We start from the raw sequence: 15,622 nt of genomic DNA, 5'->3' as shown, positions 1-15,622 counted from the left end.
AAAGTCAGTTTACAACAACCACTATTCCTATGACAACGACATTCGAAAGCAAAATTAATATAATAATACCATCATCACCTATCCGTAGCCGATACAGCAAATACTCCACACTCTGTCGCCCTCAATACCCCGCACCACCCCGCTACATCTACTGCCCCTTCAACCACTCCCCTGCCCTCTTAGCCATATTATGCGCCTCCTCCTTAAACCCCAAGACACCCCCCAACAACAAAATATCATGAGGCACATGCTCCTCAACATCCAGCACAACCTCATTCCCCTCTTCCCTCATCGTTTTCGCCCACTCCACAGCATCAAAGTACAATATCTCGCTGCCCCCGATATTTACCCAAATGGGCACTGGAGTCCGGAACATGCTGTACTTGTGCGAGATATACGGCGACGACAACACCATCTCGCCTGCTAGACCAGCGTACGCGCTTGTGCCCCATTTTGTGAAGGGCGGGGATAGGTAGTCGGTCTTGTAGTTCCTGTTGTTGTCGACGTACGAGCAAGATGTGTCTGAGGGGTCGACCCAGGGGGACCAGAGAAGCACGGAAGAAGGTGTGGGTAGATCGAGTTCAGCGCCGTATTCGGTTATGTAGCGTAGGAGGGCGATGGTGAGGTTGCCGCCTGCCGAGTCGCCGGAGAGAATAATGTTCTTTGGGGGGATCTTGAGGTCGTTGAGGAGATAGAGATACGATGTCAGGACGTCTTGGAGTGCGGCTGGGAAGGGGTTTGACGTTGGTGAGGCAGGCAGGGTGGAGAGTCGGTATTGTGGGCAGAAGATGTGTGTTGCTGGTGTGTATTTGAGTAGCAATTTTGCCATGAAACCGCTTGCTGCCGTCCTTCCATCGCCGTGGACAAATGCGCCTCCGTGGGTATGTAGGATGACTTTTGTTCTGCCTTTATCGCTACCGGCTGTCAATGGCGCTGGATACCAGGTTGCGCCAATTTCCACAGGCACAACATCATCATTGCTCCTCAGCGGTCCTTTGTAGGCATCAGACTTGGCAGGTTTGACAAGAATGAATCGCTCTTTTTCTGCGCCTGGCGTCAGGGGAAGTGGTGTTCCAACTTGCAGTGTTGCGATGTGCCAGAGAACCGAGGAAAAGACGCGCATGGTGATGGCCTGGCGGAAAGTCCATTTAGGGTGCTGGCGACCAAATCCTAGGAGAAAGGTAACAAGATACACTGGAAGGCGGGAAATCTCGAAGCCAATGGCGCAGATTGCGTATACGCCCTTAAGGGGCTGTTGTGTGAGGTTTACCATGGCGGATCGCCGTGCCTGGTGGCACTCCTGGATACTAGAAACTACTATTTCAAGGCGACTTTGCGGGTCCTCGACTGCGCGTTCATACGGCGATACAGAACGGAGAAGCACAGTCCAAGGGATGACTGGAGAATGTTGCAGGGACCACAGCCCGTTCGTTGTGAATATCTGTCTTGAGAGGCCAGGATTAGTGCGGGGGACATAGTGATACCGTCATATGTCCGTGCATGTACCGCGGTACTTTGTCACATGATTACCGTTACAATGTCGCGCCGCATCACGAATATTACAGCACGGATGCGAAAATAAATTTGCATTGTCTCTGGTCAGTTCGTGGGGTTTGATTATGGGTTGGTTTTCAATCGGGGTAATATCCTGGCTGTTCAAAAAGATAAGCTTGAGTTGATCTTTGTCCAGGTTCACATCGCCTCCGCGCAGATAGATGTGCGTTGCTGCAGTCGCTAAACTGTCAATCAAACCTTGACTATTTCGAGGTAGATCAGGTTAGAGAATCACTCGTAGTACGTATTTAGGAGAAGCAAATGATCGACCTTGTTGCAGCTTTGGCTGCATATCACGATCTGACCTTGTGGTGTTTCATGCAAGAGGAAATGCGATGTGATTATAAGCCGCAACGATGTCAAGATGGCATGAATCTCCTTGTTTGAGTATCTCTCTTTGGTGCCACTTACAGACTGTAAGTAGTTAGAGTATTTAGATTGTATCGCTGCGAGGTGGCTGACGAGCGACGGCTATCGATTGGTGCCGCTCCCCCATCTGACCAGCCACAGAATCTAGCCATAGTCGGAATGTGGGGTGAGCGACGCTAATCGACAGCCGTCGCTCGTCAGCCACAGCTAGCCACTAAAGGAGGGTGGGGCGGGCGACACCAATCGACAACTGTCGCTGAGCAAGGGGGGAGAGCGACGCCAATCAGCAGCCTGTCGCTCGCCAGAGGTAGGCGACACTCATCGACAGTTGCTGGTCAGCCACAGTCAGGTAAGTATACACTACTCCAGGGAGTAGCATGAGCGCGCTTCCCACGCCATGACACAGAGCGGCTGTAACTTCAAGCACCCGTCGATAGTAGTTGGACAGTGTAACCATATATACCAATGGCTATGTTACACGCTCTGATCAATTGGGAGATTGTGGGTTAAAAGCAAGGCCCTTCTATCCCATGCGACATTGACCACACAGCAGGTATTTAATCACCGACACAACAGTCAAAGAGAAGAAAACGATACTTGATTTCTGATCCTGAACATTCAGTTATGACTACTGATTCAGGTCATCTAATGCACTACACAAAACTCGCATTTCGTCCCGAAAAGAAGAGTTTAGCGCGCGATCACGGTGCTCAGTAGCATCATATATAAAAGCGCGCATGTCGCACTGTTATCGACAATTCTTCATCTTCGTGTATCCTAGTCCTCAAAGAGCCAACCTCTAAGCTCTATACCATGACGCCCTCTCTACTAACATAAATACACAGTCCCCACGTACGTACATACACCCCAAAACGCCCTTCATCACAACACCAACCTATCCTCTACAACTTGGCCGGCAACTTCCCATTCTTCTGCGCCGTATACGTAGCAATGAGGTCCATCAACTGCGGACTAAGCACATCGTACGACTGCAACCCCACGCTCCTAAACTTCTCCCTCACAGCATCCATCTGCGCTGGATTGAAGCCTTGCTCAATGATACTGCTTACAAACGCCGCAAACTGCGGTTCCTGCCAGCCGCTCGTGTTGCTCAGCTCTGTGTGCACAAAGTCGAGGCCCTTGAACGGATGGTCGACTACAATGCGGCCGAAGAGGTGGACGCCGCACCCCTTGCACGCATTGCGCTGGATGGCTGCTGATTCATCGATAATGTGTAGTTTGTGGCCGTTGGCAGTAACAGACACGTTTTCTTTAGGGATCACGCCGACGACGGAGAAGAGAGCGCCGCGCGGCTTCCAGCATTTCGAGCATCCGCATGCGTGGTTGTGTGCGACATTGCTCGAGAGCGTGACTTCGACTTTGTCAGAAGGGCAGTGGCAGTAGAGTTTGCCGCCAGGGAAGTTGGGGTTGCCCTTTTTGATGCCGTTGTCTATCGCTGGGTGGATACTAGGCATCTTGATTTAATCTTATTCTTTAAGCAAGTTAAAAGAAAAAGAAGTATGATATCCAGGTAAGAGATAGAATAACTTGAGTTTTTGCGATTGACTTGTAGTAGACGGTTCTGCAAAGAAAAAAAAACAAGATAAGACGTACCCTCTCCCGGAACTATATAGCAGCCTTCTCCATTTTTCCCGACATCTGCACTGCACGGTACGCCCCTCATCGGACTATCAGGCCATTTTCGAACTGAATTACGATGCGAATGGCGCAATTGTCTGGCTTCTTGACTTTATTGTGGACTGTTTGTATGCGGAACCGCATAAGGTTTCCACTTTAGGTCACTCGGACCTTCCCCGCTTCATTGCACGAACCGCACTTTTCAATTGCAATCAGCCTTGGCCTGTGCAATCGATTCGCCACAGAAGATGGCGACGCGCGAAACATCTTCTCTTTAATGCTCTTGTCGCTGTCGCAATGTTTGGTGCCAGCGAAGACATTTGAGTTCGAAAAGTTGAGTTGCGCTGCAATGCAATGGTAATATGATGGTGGCGGGGATGTACCGGTACATTCGTGTACGTACCCGGCCGAATCGGACACTTTTTTCAATCTTGATCGCAAGCATACCCCAAAGGTACCCCAGGAATCTCGCTATCCTTTTTATCCAGAACGAGCCCAGATGTCGGCCAAAAAAGCTTCCTACCACGTGCGGATCCGAAAACCCACGCCTCCATTATGCACGTCAGCGTGCAGCCAAGGCTAGTATCTCGAAATACATTGGACTTGGAGACTTGTTCCGCGAGCAAAGGGGCCACTATGCCCTGTCTTCCAGATAATTCTTTGCTAAATCACAGAATACATCGCAGATCCGCGTTCTATGCCGTATATTTCCTAGGGTGAAATTTCCCAGATCATCCTGATTAGTGTACTCGGCCAATCGCCAGCATCCAGCGTCCTCATCAAGACAACCCACCATAGTCACTACGAAGACCAGCACCAAACAAGTAAGAGAAGAAAGAGAGAATCTATATTTTTTTTCTATTTCCAATATTCTACATCAACCCTCTGTTTCTATCCACTACTCCCTTTCTGCTTTTCCCCATGCATCAGCCTCTCCCTCCGCCACCTCCACACCAACCCATTATACCGTGCCAGCAATGCCCTCCCACCGCCTCCTCGTACTTCTCTCTAATCTCATACAACGCTATTTCCTCATCTATAACCGCAATCATCTCGTCCATCTCCCCTCCTTGCAGATTTTCTAGCGCAACGTTGGGTTCAGCGTCAATGTGAAGAGGCTCGCGTAGTTGAGGTACGTCTGGTATGACGGGGGTGACAAAGCGGTATTTCTGGCGCAATTCTTGTTTGGGGGATAGCAAGCAGTGGGGGAGTGTGGGCGATGAGAGGGGGGGCGTCCAGGTGGTGCGCTGGCCGCATTCGAATTGGGAGGAGGGTAGGGGGCGTGGTGGGTGTGAGTGGGAGGGTGGTGGTGAGAGCAGTGATAGCAAGGGTTGTGTGATGCCCGTGTTATCCCGGGGTGTATGGTATTGTGGTGGGGTTCGGGTTCGTTCGAGTTGAGCTGATGGAAGTAAAGTACAGCCACTTCTTTGGAGAAAAGGACTGTTGGTTTCGATTATGCCGGCGGCTGAGGCCTCGGATAGGATAGCGCGTGCTGGCTTTTCCCAGTTGTCCTGTCGAGTTTGCTGCCGTACCGTCTCTTTAGGAGTCAAGCTTTCGTATGTTGCGGTTGTCCCAAAGAGACTTTCTGTGATGAATCTGCTGACTTGGGTACGATGCTCTTGGGACCCGAGGAAACTCGGATTAGATGCACCGTTGATGGCGGTGTATGAAAGGGATGTGGGTGCCATGTCTCGAGCAGGCTGTCTAATATGTCGCTGCTTCATCGCTTCACGATCGTTGAAAGTTGGTTATAGTTGAATGTAGCAGATATCTGAACCAGTTATGATGAGTGGATTGATTACTGATGTGTACAGTAGCATATTAGAATATCTGATGCGTGATCGGGGTAAAGTTCCATGTACGATTCCCAAGTAGACAAAGAAAGACTCGAGTTGTTTGTTATAAACAAAGCCGTGACGTTTGTGATAAAGAGTTCATTATTGCCTCCGCCAATGATACAACGACAAGACTTTATGAAATGATGATTGGCTTTTGATCTGTCCCCTTTGTGATCCACGGGTACCTACCTCAATCTCTAGGGCGGTTCTCCGCGCCTTGCAGTGGAGCTGGTAAGACTCAGTTCACAAGCGTTCCATAGTTGACTTAAGTCCTTGGATCTGGCTTGCCCACCTGCCCAACATCATCTTGCCTTCCATTTTCAGTTCCGGCGTCGGACCGCAATAACCCACGATTAAGACAGGACCAATGCTGCGTAAAAGGTCAAACCCAGGCGCCTTTGCTCGTTCGATCTCGGCTGCAGTCTGCAGTATGACTTGAGCATAATTCTGTGCTTCGGAACAATACTGCCCTATATTATACTCGGATGGTTCCAAGGGAGTACTGGATTCGGTGTGCATCTTGTACATGAGCATATTGAGCAAGACTCGATCTGCCATGTAGTTTGACCTGATCAGCACTCTGACCGGGTCGGTCTTTCCTGTTTTGGGTGATTTCTGTCTTGTAGATTGCGAGGAAGACTCTGGGGTTTGTGCATTCCCAAGGCTGGTGAATGGCTTCGTCAGATGAGGATACTTTTCGGCCCAGCTGTCAAGATCTTTGAGCAGTTTACATGTGAGTTCCTTAGCAGGTGTTACATCAACATTGGGCGGTATGGCTGTCTCAAAAACAGTACGCAAAGATCCTGGGATCTCTAGAGAAGCCATACAGGAAGGCATCATCAGGTGGATACTGGCGAGGTCTTGGTGTGGGTCGTTGGGCATATCGACGAATGGTATTGTCATCCAATCTGGGGAAGAAAACGTCGACTTCTTGTTAAAAACGATTGACCTGTGGGCCTAGGAGCCATCAGCATGGGACTGTGAGAGTGCGGAATGTCGTAAACATACCTCTTGGCCGCGGATGGCTTTGAAGAGCGGCCAGATTACCCCAGATCTACAGTTGGTTGGGCCTCGCATCTTCATAATCTCTCCTGCTGCATCCAGATGGGCGAGTAAGCCAGCAGACGTTGCGCTAACGTAGAGCTCATATAACGCGAGGATGAGGGGTACCAGCACCTCTCCTTCATCTGGCATATCGTTCTTTTTCATTCTTGCTATCGAGTTTCGCTGCGTGCTCAATGCAACAGTATACCATCTCCAGGAGTCGATGAGTATACTTGAGTCATGATGGTATTTGCCGTAAAATGCCATGGACATTGCTCGAAGTGATATTCTGACAGCGGGCTTGGAGGCGTTACTAAATATTTCTGGCAAGTGTACAAGCCACTGGATTTCAGGCGCATAGGCATTTTTAACATGGTTGAGCTCTACATAATGGGTAAGGAAGACATTGTCCAATGTTGATGACAAGGCTTTCGAAGGCTGGTTAAAGGTAGGAGGTCTGTAGTGGTAGCGAATGGCTGTCGTGGCCCTCTCTACCTGTTCAGCATGTCGACTGTTGGTGGGAAACATTGGGTTCTGAAGAGGCATATCTAGCGGGGTAGCAGGCTTTTTTGATGCGATAGATACCACATGATGTGAAGTCTTCGCGGCAGGAGTCTCGCTAGTTGATGCTGATGCCGATGCTGATGCTCTCACTGTTTCTTTCTTTTTCCGTCCTTTTGGTTTCACTACACGCTCCGTCATGTCAATGACAATGGAGCCTTGCAGTGGTCCCGAGCATTTGATTCCCAGACGGCGGCACTGGTTGCATATCTCTGGCGTCTCATCACACTGTAGATAAACAGGGTCAATGGTTGTACCCGATACGTGATACACAGTAAACGAACCTTGACGCGTCTCGTGCGGCATTGGGAACAAGCGCGACTGCGCTGAGATCTAGGGGGCATCTGACCTGTGTGTACAACGACAATACAAATGAGTGGAATAAGAAGTATTCTAGCGACGTTGTTGGCGCAACGCTTTAGGGGTGTAGGAGTATTTGAGGCCAAAGTATTGGCTAGTGTTGGTATTGATCATCGTCAGGGATTGTCCCATGAGAAACGCATCTCTTCTGTGAAGGGTTAGGTTGCCGCCCAGACAGGCCTGGCACGCCGATGGATGTCTTTGCCGAAAAAGTTTGGCTGATTACGGCGGACCACCGTGCGGCCAAACCGTAATACAGATAGATCTTGCGACATGGCCCTCATGATATTATCTTAGTCATGCATACGACCACACAATCACGGCATCGTGGTCCCGCACTTTCCGACAATCTGCATCTCGGGTGGAAAGCGGAAGAACATGCGCATGGCCAACGGTGTGAACAAAGCCAGCCCCTTACATGCAGGGCCTGATGGATCTAGTTGGTTGCTGAAACGAACTACGCCACCATAATATTGACACCTAAAAGCGAAGAGCATGCATCTGACAGCGCCGCCTCGTTTCACCACAGTGGAGGCCTGGGGAATACTTGTTGAATTCAACGGCCGTATGCACCCATTGCTTCTTGTCCTCTTGATATCCAAAAACTTGGTTGTATTCCTCGATACGGGGTTGCACGTTTCCTGTCGTGACGACGAAACTAGCCACCAATCGCTTGCAAACGCCCCAATCATCATGTGTGTATGTATGTATGTATGGCATACATATATGGTCTCTGCCAGCCAACAGATCTACATTTCCCCCCTCTCCCCCTTCTTCTTGCCTTCCTGCTGCAACTCTTTCATGTGTGCTTCGTGGTTGTCGACTTGTTGCCGGTCAGCGGCAATATTGCTTTCGCCAGAGCTGGCTAGATCCTCGCGCCATCGTCCCTGTCCCTGCTTCTGTTCCTTGAGCTGGTCCTGCTTGGCTTGCTCAATCTGGTCTGCGCTGCGGTCGGCATCTTCCTTAATGCCCATGCGTTGTGTAATTGCAAAGGTACGACGCGTCGACAGGGTCATGGGCGTGCGGAGAGAACGCGTAGCGCTAAGAATAGTGCGGGGTGCCATTGTCGGTGCTTTGAGGCTTGGAAAGGGAGTTGATGAGCGCAGATGCTTGAGGTGAAAAGACGACAAATATCGTGATAATTTTTATGAAGAGATTGCTCGCTGAGACAAAGCATTTCATGGCTGTGGAGTCTTTAACGACCGTCATGGGCTGTGACGTCATTTCCTGCAGTGAGACCTGTTGCGTAGGCATTCACGCTCCACTGCAAATCTCGGCACTCTACACGACGTCAGGCAGGGTTGAAGTGAAGCTGACATGTGAGCAGCTGCAATAGGCAGATGAGGCACTACAAGAAGATGAATCCTGATTGAATGTTGAGATTGCACATGCTATGCGCCAGCTCCCCCACGAATGTATGTACATCATTTCTTGAAAAATGTAAAAGTAGCATAATCCATCACCAATGTGACATGCCCTAAATGCTCCATGGATCGTTCATATCTCCCATATGCCTGCTGAGCTCATATATGGCCCCCAGTTGTGTGTCCGCCCCATCACCGGGAAACCATCACGCGTTGTGTGTGCTCATCCCGAGCTGTTCTTTGGCGCACTGCCTGCACCGCTGCTCTTCTTGCTCGGCGCGCCTCCGTGTCCCCCGACAGTGGGGCTGTTGGGTTCGCTGATGTCCTTGTTTCCTGGGCTAACATTCAAGCTGTTCTGTTTTCCGCCAGCTTCACGCTCAGCATCTGCTTCTGCTGCCTCTGGAGATGTGTTTGAGGGATCAAAAGCTGCGTCTGTGTGTGCTGCGCCATCATCAGAGCCAGATTTGGCATACTCGGTCGATCGTGGCTTGAGCGAGTCTTTGTCTTGTGCGTCCTTTTGCGCAAACCGTGCTGGGTTCGTTGAAAGAAAGCGAGGACGAACGACTTGAGGGCGAGTGAAGATTGCCCGTTGAACTGCGCGTGCGGGCTGGATGCGGAACATCTTGAGGATTGAGTTAAGTTTCTAGATGTAGTCTCTGTGTAGGTGTACTGTGGGAAAGCTCTTTAAAGATCCTGAGGGTATTAATTGAGTGACTGAGAGGTGTTTTAAAACTAGATATTGCTGATAGACAGATTGGTTAAGGTGACGAGTAGATGGGTGTGAAGCTTCGCACGACGATGGTGTGACGTCATTTGCCGAAGTCCGACCGATGTGCCTGATCACGTGACTGAGGCACGCATGTCGATGAATATGGGAATCTGTCCTTCATGTGTCTGGACGAAACAGGTCCTTCCAAATGTGCAATCAGATGTAAAATGAGGGTGTCTTCGAGCGGAAAACATCAAAGCCAGATTCTGACATGGAGAGCTGACCCCTCGTGACACAATACCCTACCAAGGCAGCTTACCTTATTGTAATATTGAAAGAATGGGATGTAAAGATAGTTGCGACATAAGTCGTACTCCGTGAAACTAAAGCGTTCCACCTCATCCAGTTTGAAGCGCAATACCATCGTATCCCAACGGCTTACTATTTCTAATCTATCGTCCTTCCAAAGGCGGAATGGTCTCAGGTCTATTCCAGATTGTCATACCCACTACAGGAACAACATTTCTCGCCCCAGGCAGCAGCAGGTTAGGCAATATCACATGACCAGTCAGATTTATCGTATCTTTATTTCCAGGTGTATTTATTCATGCGATTGAGGTAATGGCGGGAGGCTCAACATAAACAAATAATTAAGGCTTTCACTACCCTCGACGCGACACGTTTCAATTAAGCTGCATCTTGTTGCCACACAATAGCCATAATGGCACTCTCTGCATGGATTCCACCTCCCCCTCCAGATCCAGACACATTAAAGAACCCTCCTCAATTCACTCCCTTCCCGCTGGTTCAGCTGCGAGCAGGCAAGATCAAAAAGTCCCTTTGGAATGGCAAGATTGAATCGGCAATCTACAAGACTCCTTTGACCGGTTCCGTTGAAATATGCGAACTTGGTATTACGACAGATGAACATGCATTTCCTAAGCATGTGAGCCCTGACAAGGCTCTCCTTCACTACTGCTCATCTCACTACGACGACTGGAAGAAGGAATTACCAAACTCAGAACACTACTTTAAACCCGGCGCATTCGGTGAAAATTTATCCAGCGCGGAGGTTAGCGAGACGAGCCTTTGTATCGGGGATCGACTTGCCATTGGAGATGTCATTGTCGAAGTCAGCGAACCGCGAGGACCATGCTTCAAGCTCAACCACCGTTTCGAGGTCAAGGACATGGCCAAGCGCACGCAGACTCTTTTTCGCACTGGCTGGCTATATCGTATAATCAAGACTGGAACAGTCAAGGAAGGGGATATGATCTCGCTGCTTGAACGACCACATCCAGAATGGACAGTGGCGCGTGTCATGTACTATCTCTTCATCGAAAGCAACAACACTAAGATGATGGAGGATATTGTCAAGATACCTCAGCTCGGTTGGGACATCAAGGGCCAGTTTCAGGCTAGACTTGACAAGGGTGTAGCTGAGGACCAGAGTGGCAGACTGTTCGGCGGCGAGGACGAAAAGACATTCGCCTGGAACGAATATCGCCTAGTAGAGAAGAGGAAAGAGACTAAATCCGTCACAGCTTTTACATTTGAGGCAGTAGAGGATATTCCTGATACTCTTCCTGTTCAGCCAGGTAGCCATGTGCGAATTAAACTAGGCAGAAAGCTGGTACGCGCCTACTCAGTAACAAGTGGGACGTCCAAACGCTTTGAACTCGGCGTCGCTCTTGATCCCGAGAGCCGTGGCGGTTCAAATTACCTCCATAAGCAAACCAACATAGGCGATATTCTAACGGTCGGGCGCATTACAGCCAGCTTCCCGCTAGTAAAGGAAGCAGACAATCATATTATTATCGCGGGTGGCATCGGAATTACAGCCTTCCTGGTCGCATTCAAGCAGCTACAGGAAACAAAACAAAACTTCCATCTGCACTACGCCGTTGCGGAAGAAGTACCTTTCGTAGCCCAAATCGCAGCACTAGGCCTACATGCAACCATCTACAACAAGTCTGCCGGCCAGCGCCTAGACATCCCTTCTATCCTCAGTAAAGCAAACGACCGAACACACATCTACACCTGTGGGCCAACCCGACTCATGGACGATGTTGTCAATACTGCAAAGTCCTACGGCATTCCCGGGTCGTCCGTCCACATCGAAGCCTTTACAACCACAACTTCCGGTGATCCATTTACGGCAGAGCTCCGAAAGAGCAAGAGGAGCGTACAAGTCGGCGCAACCCAATCGCTACTCGACGCACTGAAAGCCGTAGGCATGGACATTGATAGCTCTTGCGAAGTCGGCAATTGCGGAACATGTACAGTGGACGTATGTTCAGGCAGAATTGAGCACCGCGGGACCGCGCTTCAAGAATCTGAAAAAAGATCTAGCATGCTGAGTTGCGTGAGTAGAGGCATAGGTACCATCGTCCTAGACTTGTAATACACTCTTTCACCACATCCCGCAACCTATCAGTAGTATCCCAAGCCATCTCCATTCCATCCACATACTCGAATGCACGTAAAACACACAGATTTTGAAAAATCCAAAATTCTTATTTTAGAAGTTGTTCAAGCCTCCTACTTCAGACCTACAAAAGAACGCCTCTAATGCTGACCCAAAGAGATATATACAGAAGAATTCCTTAATCATCCCACCGCATGTTCAAAATCAAATCCTGCACCTCTTGACTACTCAGTCCCTTCTTCTCCTCACCCTCGCTTTCGGGTTGTGCGGCGGCGAGTCACATGTTACCGTTGAACCACCACGCGGCTGCAGCGGGCCATCCGAGGATTACGGCGTAGAATGGGAAGTAGCTATTATCAAACATATTAGCTTTTGCTTTCTTGTTTGTTGAAGAGGGGAGGGAAAGAAGACTTACACAGCACTTGTCTTAACCAATTTCTGTCCCAAGTCACCAGCGCGCCAGGCATGCGGTGCCATGGTTATGGGGTTGCGGGCAAAAGGATGGGGTTCGACCATGCCGCGGGAGATGGTGCGCCACATGATACGTGCTTGAGTTGGCGATGGCATTTTTGTTGTGTTATTGTGGTGATAGAATACTCGAGTGAGACTTTGTTGTCGGTCGATACCTTGAACTCTTGTGGTACTGTCCTTCAAATTCGTAGTTCGGCTTCTCAAAAAGGAGTCTTATCGATATAAAGTTGCGTAGATGTCCGATTTCCTCGTCTCTAATATGCTCTTGTTGTATGAATGCGTTGTATGCGTTGTTCGTTGGTGTAGTACAAAAACACCTTCACAAAAAGCCACCCCATCCTATATACATACACAACCAACCCTCCGTCTTTCCTCCTCCGAAACAAACCCACGCCAGATCACGCATACAGTAACCAAGAAACCAATATGCTCAATCATCGCACCACCAAAACCACTCTCCGATGGCGTGAGCAAAACCACCACCCGGCATAACCCTTACCCACCCGACTTACTAACCCCCAAACCCCCAATAAAAAACTACCCAAAGCGGTAACACATCACTTCCCTCATCGAACGCAGTCGCGCACCACCGGCGCAAATTACCAGGTTGAGCACGCGCATGTCCGCGCGCGTTGTACTTTAGACGAGTTTTTTTTAGGGCCTGAGCAGGGGGGGTGGGCTGTGTGTTGTTGGTTGGATGAGGATGGGGTGATATTTCTTCTGCCTTGGTATTCGGTAAGCGGAGGGTGCCGGGCGAGCCAACCGGGGCGGGCGGGCGCGAGTCAGGGGTCTGGAGGAATGAGGGGTGGTGAGACGGTGGTGTGATAGTTGGTAAGACGGGATTTGTAGGAGAGGGATGATGTTGGAGGAAATTAATTGGGAATTACTAGGGACTGTTGTCATTGTTGCCGTTGTGAAATGCACATAGGGCGCGCAAGCATTCGGAGCTGCATACCGCGACTAATGGACCGTTTTCTGAGGAAATTTGCGGCGTGAATGGACGGATTCAGCGCTGCTGCGCAGCCAAATGATAGGTATATTGTATGTAACTAGATAAAGAACATCGAAAATCGAATCGGGTATAACATCGTCACACGTTCTTCCTAACCACCACCTCTCCTCCTCTCAATGCAACACACCCCTACGCCTTGCCCAGCTCAACAATCTCCCCCGACACCATCCACACGCCCTCCTCCCTCTTCCCCTCTAAACATGTCACTCCAGCCTGCACCGCCGCCCTCGCAATAACATCCGCGTCCTGCGCCCACGAATCCGTCAACATACCACTCCCTACCAATCCCTTCAAGCCCTTAGCCAATCCCCTAAATGCCGCCTCAGCCGGCCGACTCTCTTCTCTATCCCCGACAATCAACCCGGGACGTAGTATAACCGTATGCTTGAAGCCTAGAGCCTTAACCGCCTCTTCTAATTCACCCTTCATCTTCGGATACGCAAAATATGACTTTGCATTCGCGCCATTGGACGAGATGAGGACGCATACCTCTGTGCCGGCTTGTTTGGCGGCTTTGGCTAGGTCAAGGGCGAGGTCGTAGTCGATTTTGCGTTGAGCTTCGACACCGCCAGCTTTTGCGCGCGTGGTGCCAAGAGCGCTGAAGAAGATCTTGGGGGCTTCGGCTGAGGGGAATTGAGACGCCCATTGCGCGGAATCGGCGGATATGATGGGTTGGAGCTTGGTGGAGCCATTGAGGTTGGATAGGTCGCGGCGCGAGAAGGCGAAGACGGAGGAGAAGGAGGGGTGGCCGAGAAGAGTGGAGAGGATGTTGGAGCCCTGGGTAAAGATGTTAGCTGTGTGTCTGTGGTGTGAGCGACTGAGGCGTACGACGAGGCCGGTGCTGCCGGCAAGTACTGCTTTTGCCATTGTTACTCGTTAGTGGTACCAAGGAGATCAAGGTTTATAGTGACCCTTCAATCAGGGCGTTGAGACGGCTGTTGGAATGCGTAGTCGCGAACAAATTCCCCGGGCTAGATAGCGTACTGGATAGCGTGCTTTCTTGGGTGGGGAAGATCGGCGAGACGTCGGAGGTCAGTGTGTTGATGGCTCGGTGATACCATGCGCAACCACGAACATGCGGAAAGGAAGTTGCTGTGTAACAACATTAACGCGAAACTCGGGATGTGATAACACAATATCCTCTGAATATATTAGACGGGTGACACTCATCTCAAGCCCCACATCTAGTAGAACATACAATAGCGGAGACGAAAGCGCGCCAGCCATCTGGAACATGTGTGCCGCGCAATTCGCCCACAGATATTCCAAGAGAAGGTTAGGTTCTTATGTTCTTGCAGTTTGCACTCCTTACTACCCAAACAGAGGCAATAAAGTGATGGTTGACTTTGGATAATTAAGAATATGAATACTCTTACTGGCTGTGATGGCATATGGACAAGTTTCCCATTACAAACTCTTAACTGTTTTGATGAACAGGTCTGCCTCTACAACGAACAAAGACCAGGCGAGTCCAGACTGTCACAAGCTTAACTACCTCGATGTCACTCAAATTTTCATTGCTGATGGTTATCTGGTGAAATGGTGTATTTGTGCAGAGATAACAGTGGAAGTGCAATGGACAGTGCAGGGCAGTTAGAACGAAGAAGTGATTCAATACGGTTCACTCATCACGAACGCATGCAATTCTGCATGATCATCGTGACAAGAACGCGCGAAGCTAATTTAAAGCCTGTGTTGCGACGTCTCATATTTGCAAACATTCAGACATAGCTTAACACAAGAACGATGGCTTAACTTTTCCAGGATAACTATTCATTGGCGTATCTTTTAAATGACTGTACATAGAGCCGATAGTCCGCCAGTTACATTAAAGGCAGGCGAAGAGTGTAAGTAAAGTTGATGGATATAATCCTTTGGAGGCATCTGCGTGCAAGTACATTAGGTTCTGTTCATTACGCGTGTCCAATAACACAGCCACTACCGATACCTCATCGTGCAGAGTGGGGGTGTTACACAAGCCTGCGCGCAATTCGAGCCATCCAACATCACAAGAATCGTGCTTTATGTACATTAGACATGCAATAGTTCCTCTAATATGGACCGGATTTCGAATGGGATTTCAATTGCAAAAGCTTCGTAGTTGCATCAGGGAAGTGACCAGGCAGCCCCCCCCAAAAGATGCTACAACCCGACAAGCAAAGTGGAAAAGTAACATGCGTGTTCGGGGTGCTGCCGCCGAAGAAATGATACTGCCAGCTACACCAAACCACGCACGAACATGTTCAACGTGGGGGCTAAGAAACATTCTGGGGT

The 15,622-nt window shown here is 49.7% G+C and overlaps 9 protein-coding genes across 9 annotated transcripts; 1 reads left to right on the top strand and 8 right to left on the bottom strand.

Annotated features, from left to right (window-relative positions):
• Positions 1-148: 148 nt before the first annotated feature.
• On the bottom strand, positions 149-2,075 carry COCSADRAFT_26505 (uncharacterized protein; the record flags this gene model as incomplete). Its single annotated transcript, XM_007701531.1, has 3 exons — positions 149-1,398; positions 1,507-1,757; positions 1,966-2,075. 3 exons carry the CDS (start codon positions 2,073-2,075, stop codon positions 149-151), a joined length of 1,611 nt encoding a protein of 536 aa, XP_007699721.1.
• A 498-nt stretch (positions 2,076-2,573) lies between these two features.
• Positions 2,574-3,760, bottom strand: COCSADRAFT_36926 (uncharacterized protein). The gene is made up of 2 exons (XM_007701636.1): positions 3,500-3,760; positions 2,574-3,441 (listed from the first exon to the last, which is right to left on the bottom strand). The coding sequence occupies exon 2, from the start codon at positions 3,396-3,398 to the stop codon at positions 2,826-2,828; it is 573 nt and encodes a 190-aa protein (XP_007699826.1). The 5' UTR covers positions 3,399-3,441; positions 3,500-3,760; the 3' UTR covers positions 2,574-2,825.
• Positions 3,761-4,352: 592 nt separating this feature from the next.
• Positions 4,353-5,463, bottom strand: COCSADRAFT_357307 (uncharacterized protein). The gene has a single exon (XM_007701972.1). It carries the CDS (start codon positions 5,283-5,285, stop codon positions 4,488-4,490), a length of 798 nt encoding a protein of 265 aa, XP_007700162.1. The 5' UTR covers positions 5,286-5,463; the 3' UTR covers positions 4,353-4,487.
• A 179-nt stretch (positions 5,464-5,642) lies between these two features.
• Positions 5,643-7,145, bottom strand: COCSADRAFT_89744 (uncharacterized protein; the record flags this gene model as incomplete). Its single annotated transcript, XM_007701971.1, has 2 exons — positions 5,643-6,356; positions 6,408-7,145. The coding sequence occupies 2 exons, from the start codon at positions 7,143-7,145 to the stop codon at positions 5,643-5,645; spliced, it is 1,452 nt and encodes a 483-aa protein (XP_007700161.1).
• Positions 7,146-7,768: 623 nt separating this feature from the next.
• On the bottom strand, positions 7,769-8,529 carry COCSADRAFT_36923 (uncharacterized protein). Its single transcript, XM_007701635.1, has one exon. It carries the CDS (start codon positions 8,426-8,428, stop codon positions 8,114-8,116), a length of 315 nt encoding a protein of 104 aa, XP_007699825.1. The 5' UTR covers positions 8,429-8,529; the 3' UTR covers positions 7,769-8,113.
• Positions 8,530-8,692: 163 nt separating this feature from the next.
• On the bottom strand, positions 8,693-9,483 carry COCSADRAFT_36922 (uncharacterized protein). The gene has a single exon (XM_007701634.1). The coding sequence runs from the start codon at positions 9,348-9,350 to the stop codon at positions 8,952-8,954; it is 399 nt and encodes a 132-aa protein (XP_007699824.1). The 5' UTR covers positions 9,351-9,483; the 3' UTR covers positions 8,693-8,951.
• Positions 9,484-9,975: 492 nt separating this feature from the next.
• COCSADRAFT_36921 (uncharacterized protein) lies at positions 9,976-11,886 on the top strand. The gene has a single exon (XM_007701633.1). It carries the CDS (start codon positions 10,159-10,161, stop codon positions 11,839-11,841), a length of 1,683 nt encoding a protein of 560 aa, XP_007699823.1. The 5' UTR covers positions 9,976-10,158; the 3' UTR covers positions 11,842-11,886.
• Positions 11,887-12,142: 256 nt separating this feature from the next.
• Positions 12,143-12,432, bottom strand: COCSADRAFT_89658 (uncharacterized protein; the record flags this gene model as incomplete). Its single annotated transcript, XM_007701970.1, has 2 exons — positions 12,143-12,215; positions 12,281-12,432. The coding sequence occupies 2 exons, from the start codon at positions 12,430-12,432 to the stop codon at positions 12,143-12,145; spliced, it is 225 nt and encodes a 74-aa protein (XP_007700160.1).
• Positions 12,433-13,330: 898 nt separating this feature from the next.
• Positions 13,331-14,319, bottom strand: COCSADRAFT_324214 (uncharacterized protein). Its single transcript, XM_007701969.1, has 2 exons — positions 14,177-14,319; positions 13,331-14,125 (listed from the first exon to the last, which is right to left on the bottom strand). The coding sequence occupies exons 1-2, from the start codon at positions 14,213-14,215 to the stop codon at positions 13,478-13,480; spliced, it is 687 nt and encodes a 228-aa protein (XP_007700159.1). The 5' UTR covers positions 14,216-14,319; the 3' UTR covers positions 13,331-13,477.
• Between the last annotated feature and the right edge of the window lie 1,303 nt (positions 14,320-15,622).

The sequence above is a fragment of the Bipolaris sorokiniana genome (genome assembly GCF_000338995.1).
Source record: "Bipolaris sorokiniana ND90Pr unplaced genomic scaffold COCSAscaffold_7, whole genome shotgun sequence".
NCBI lineage: Eukaryota > Fungi > Ascomycota > Dothideomycetes > Pleosporales > Pleosporaceae > Bipolaris > Bipolaris sorokiniana.
This window is presented reverse-complemented; position numbering and strand designations above follow the sequence as displayed.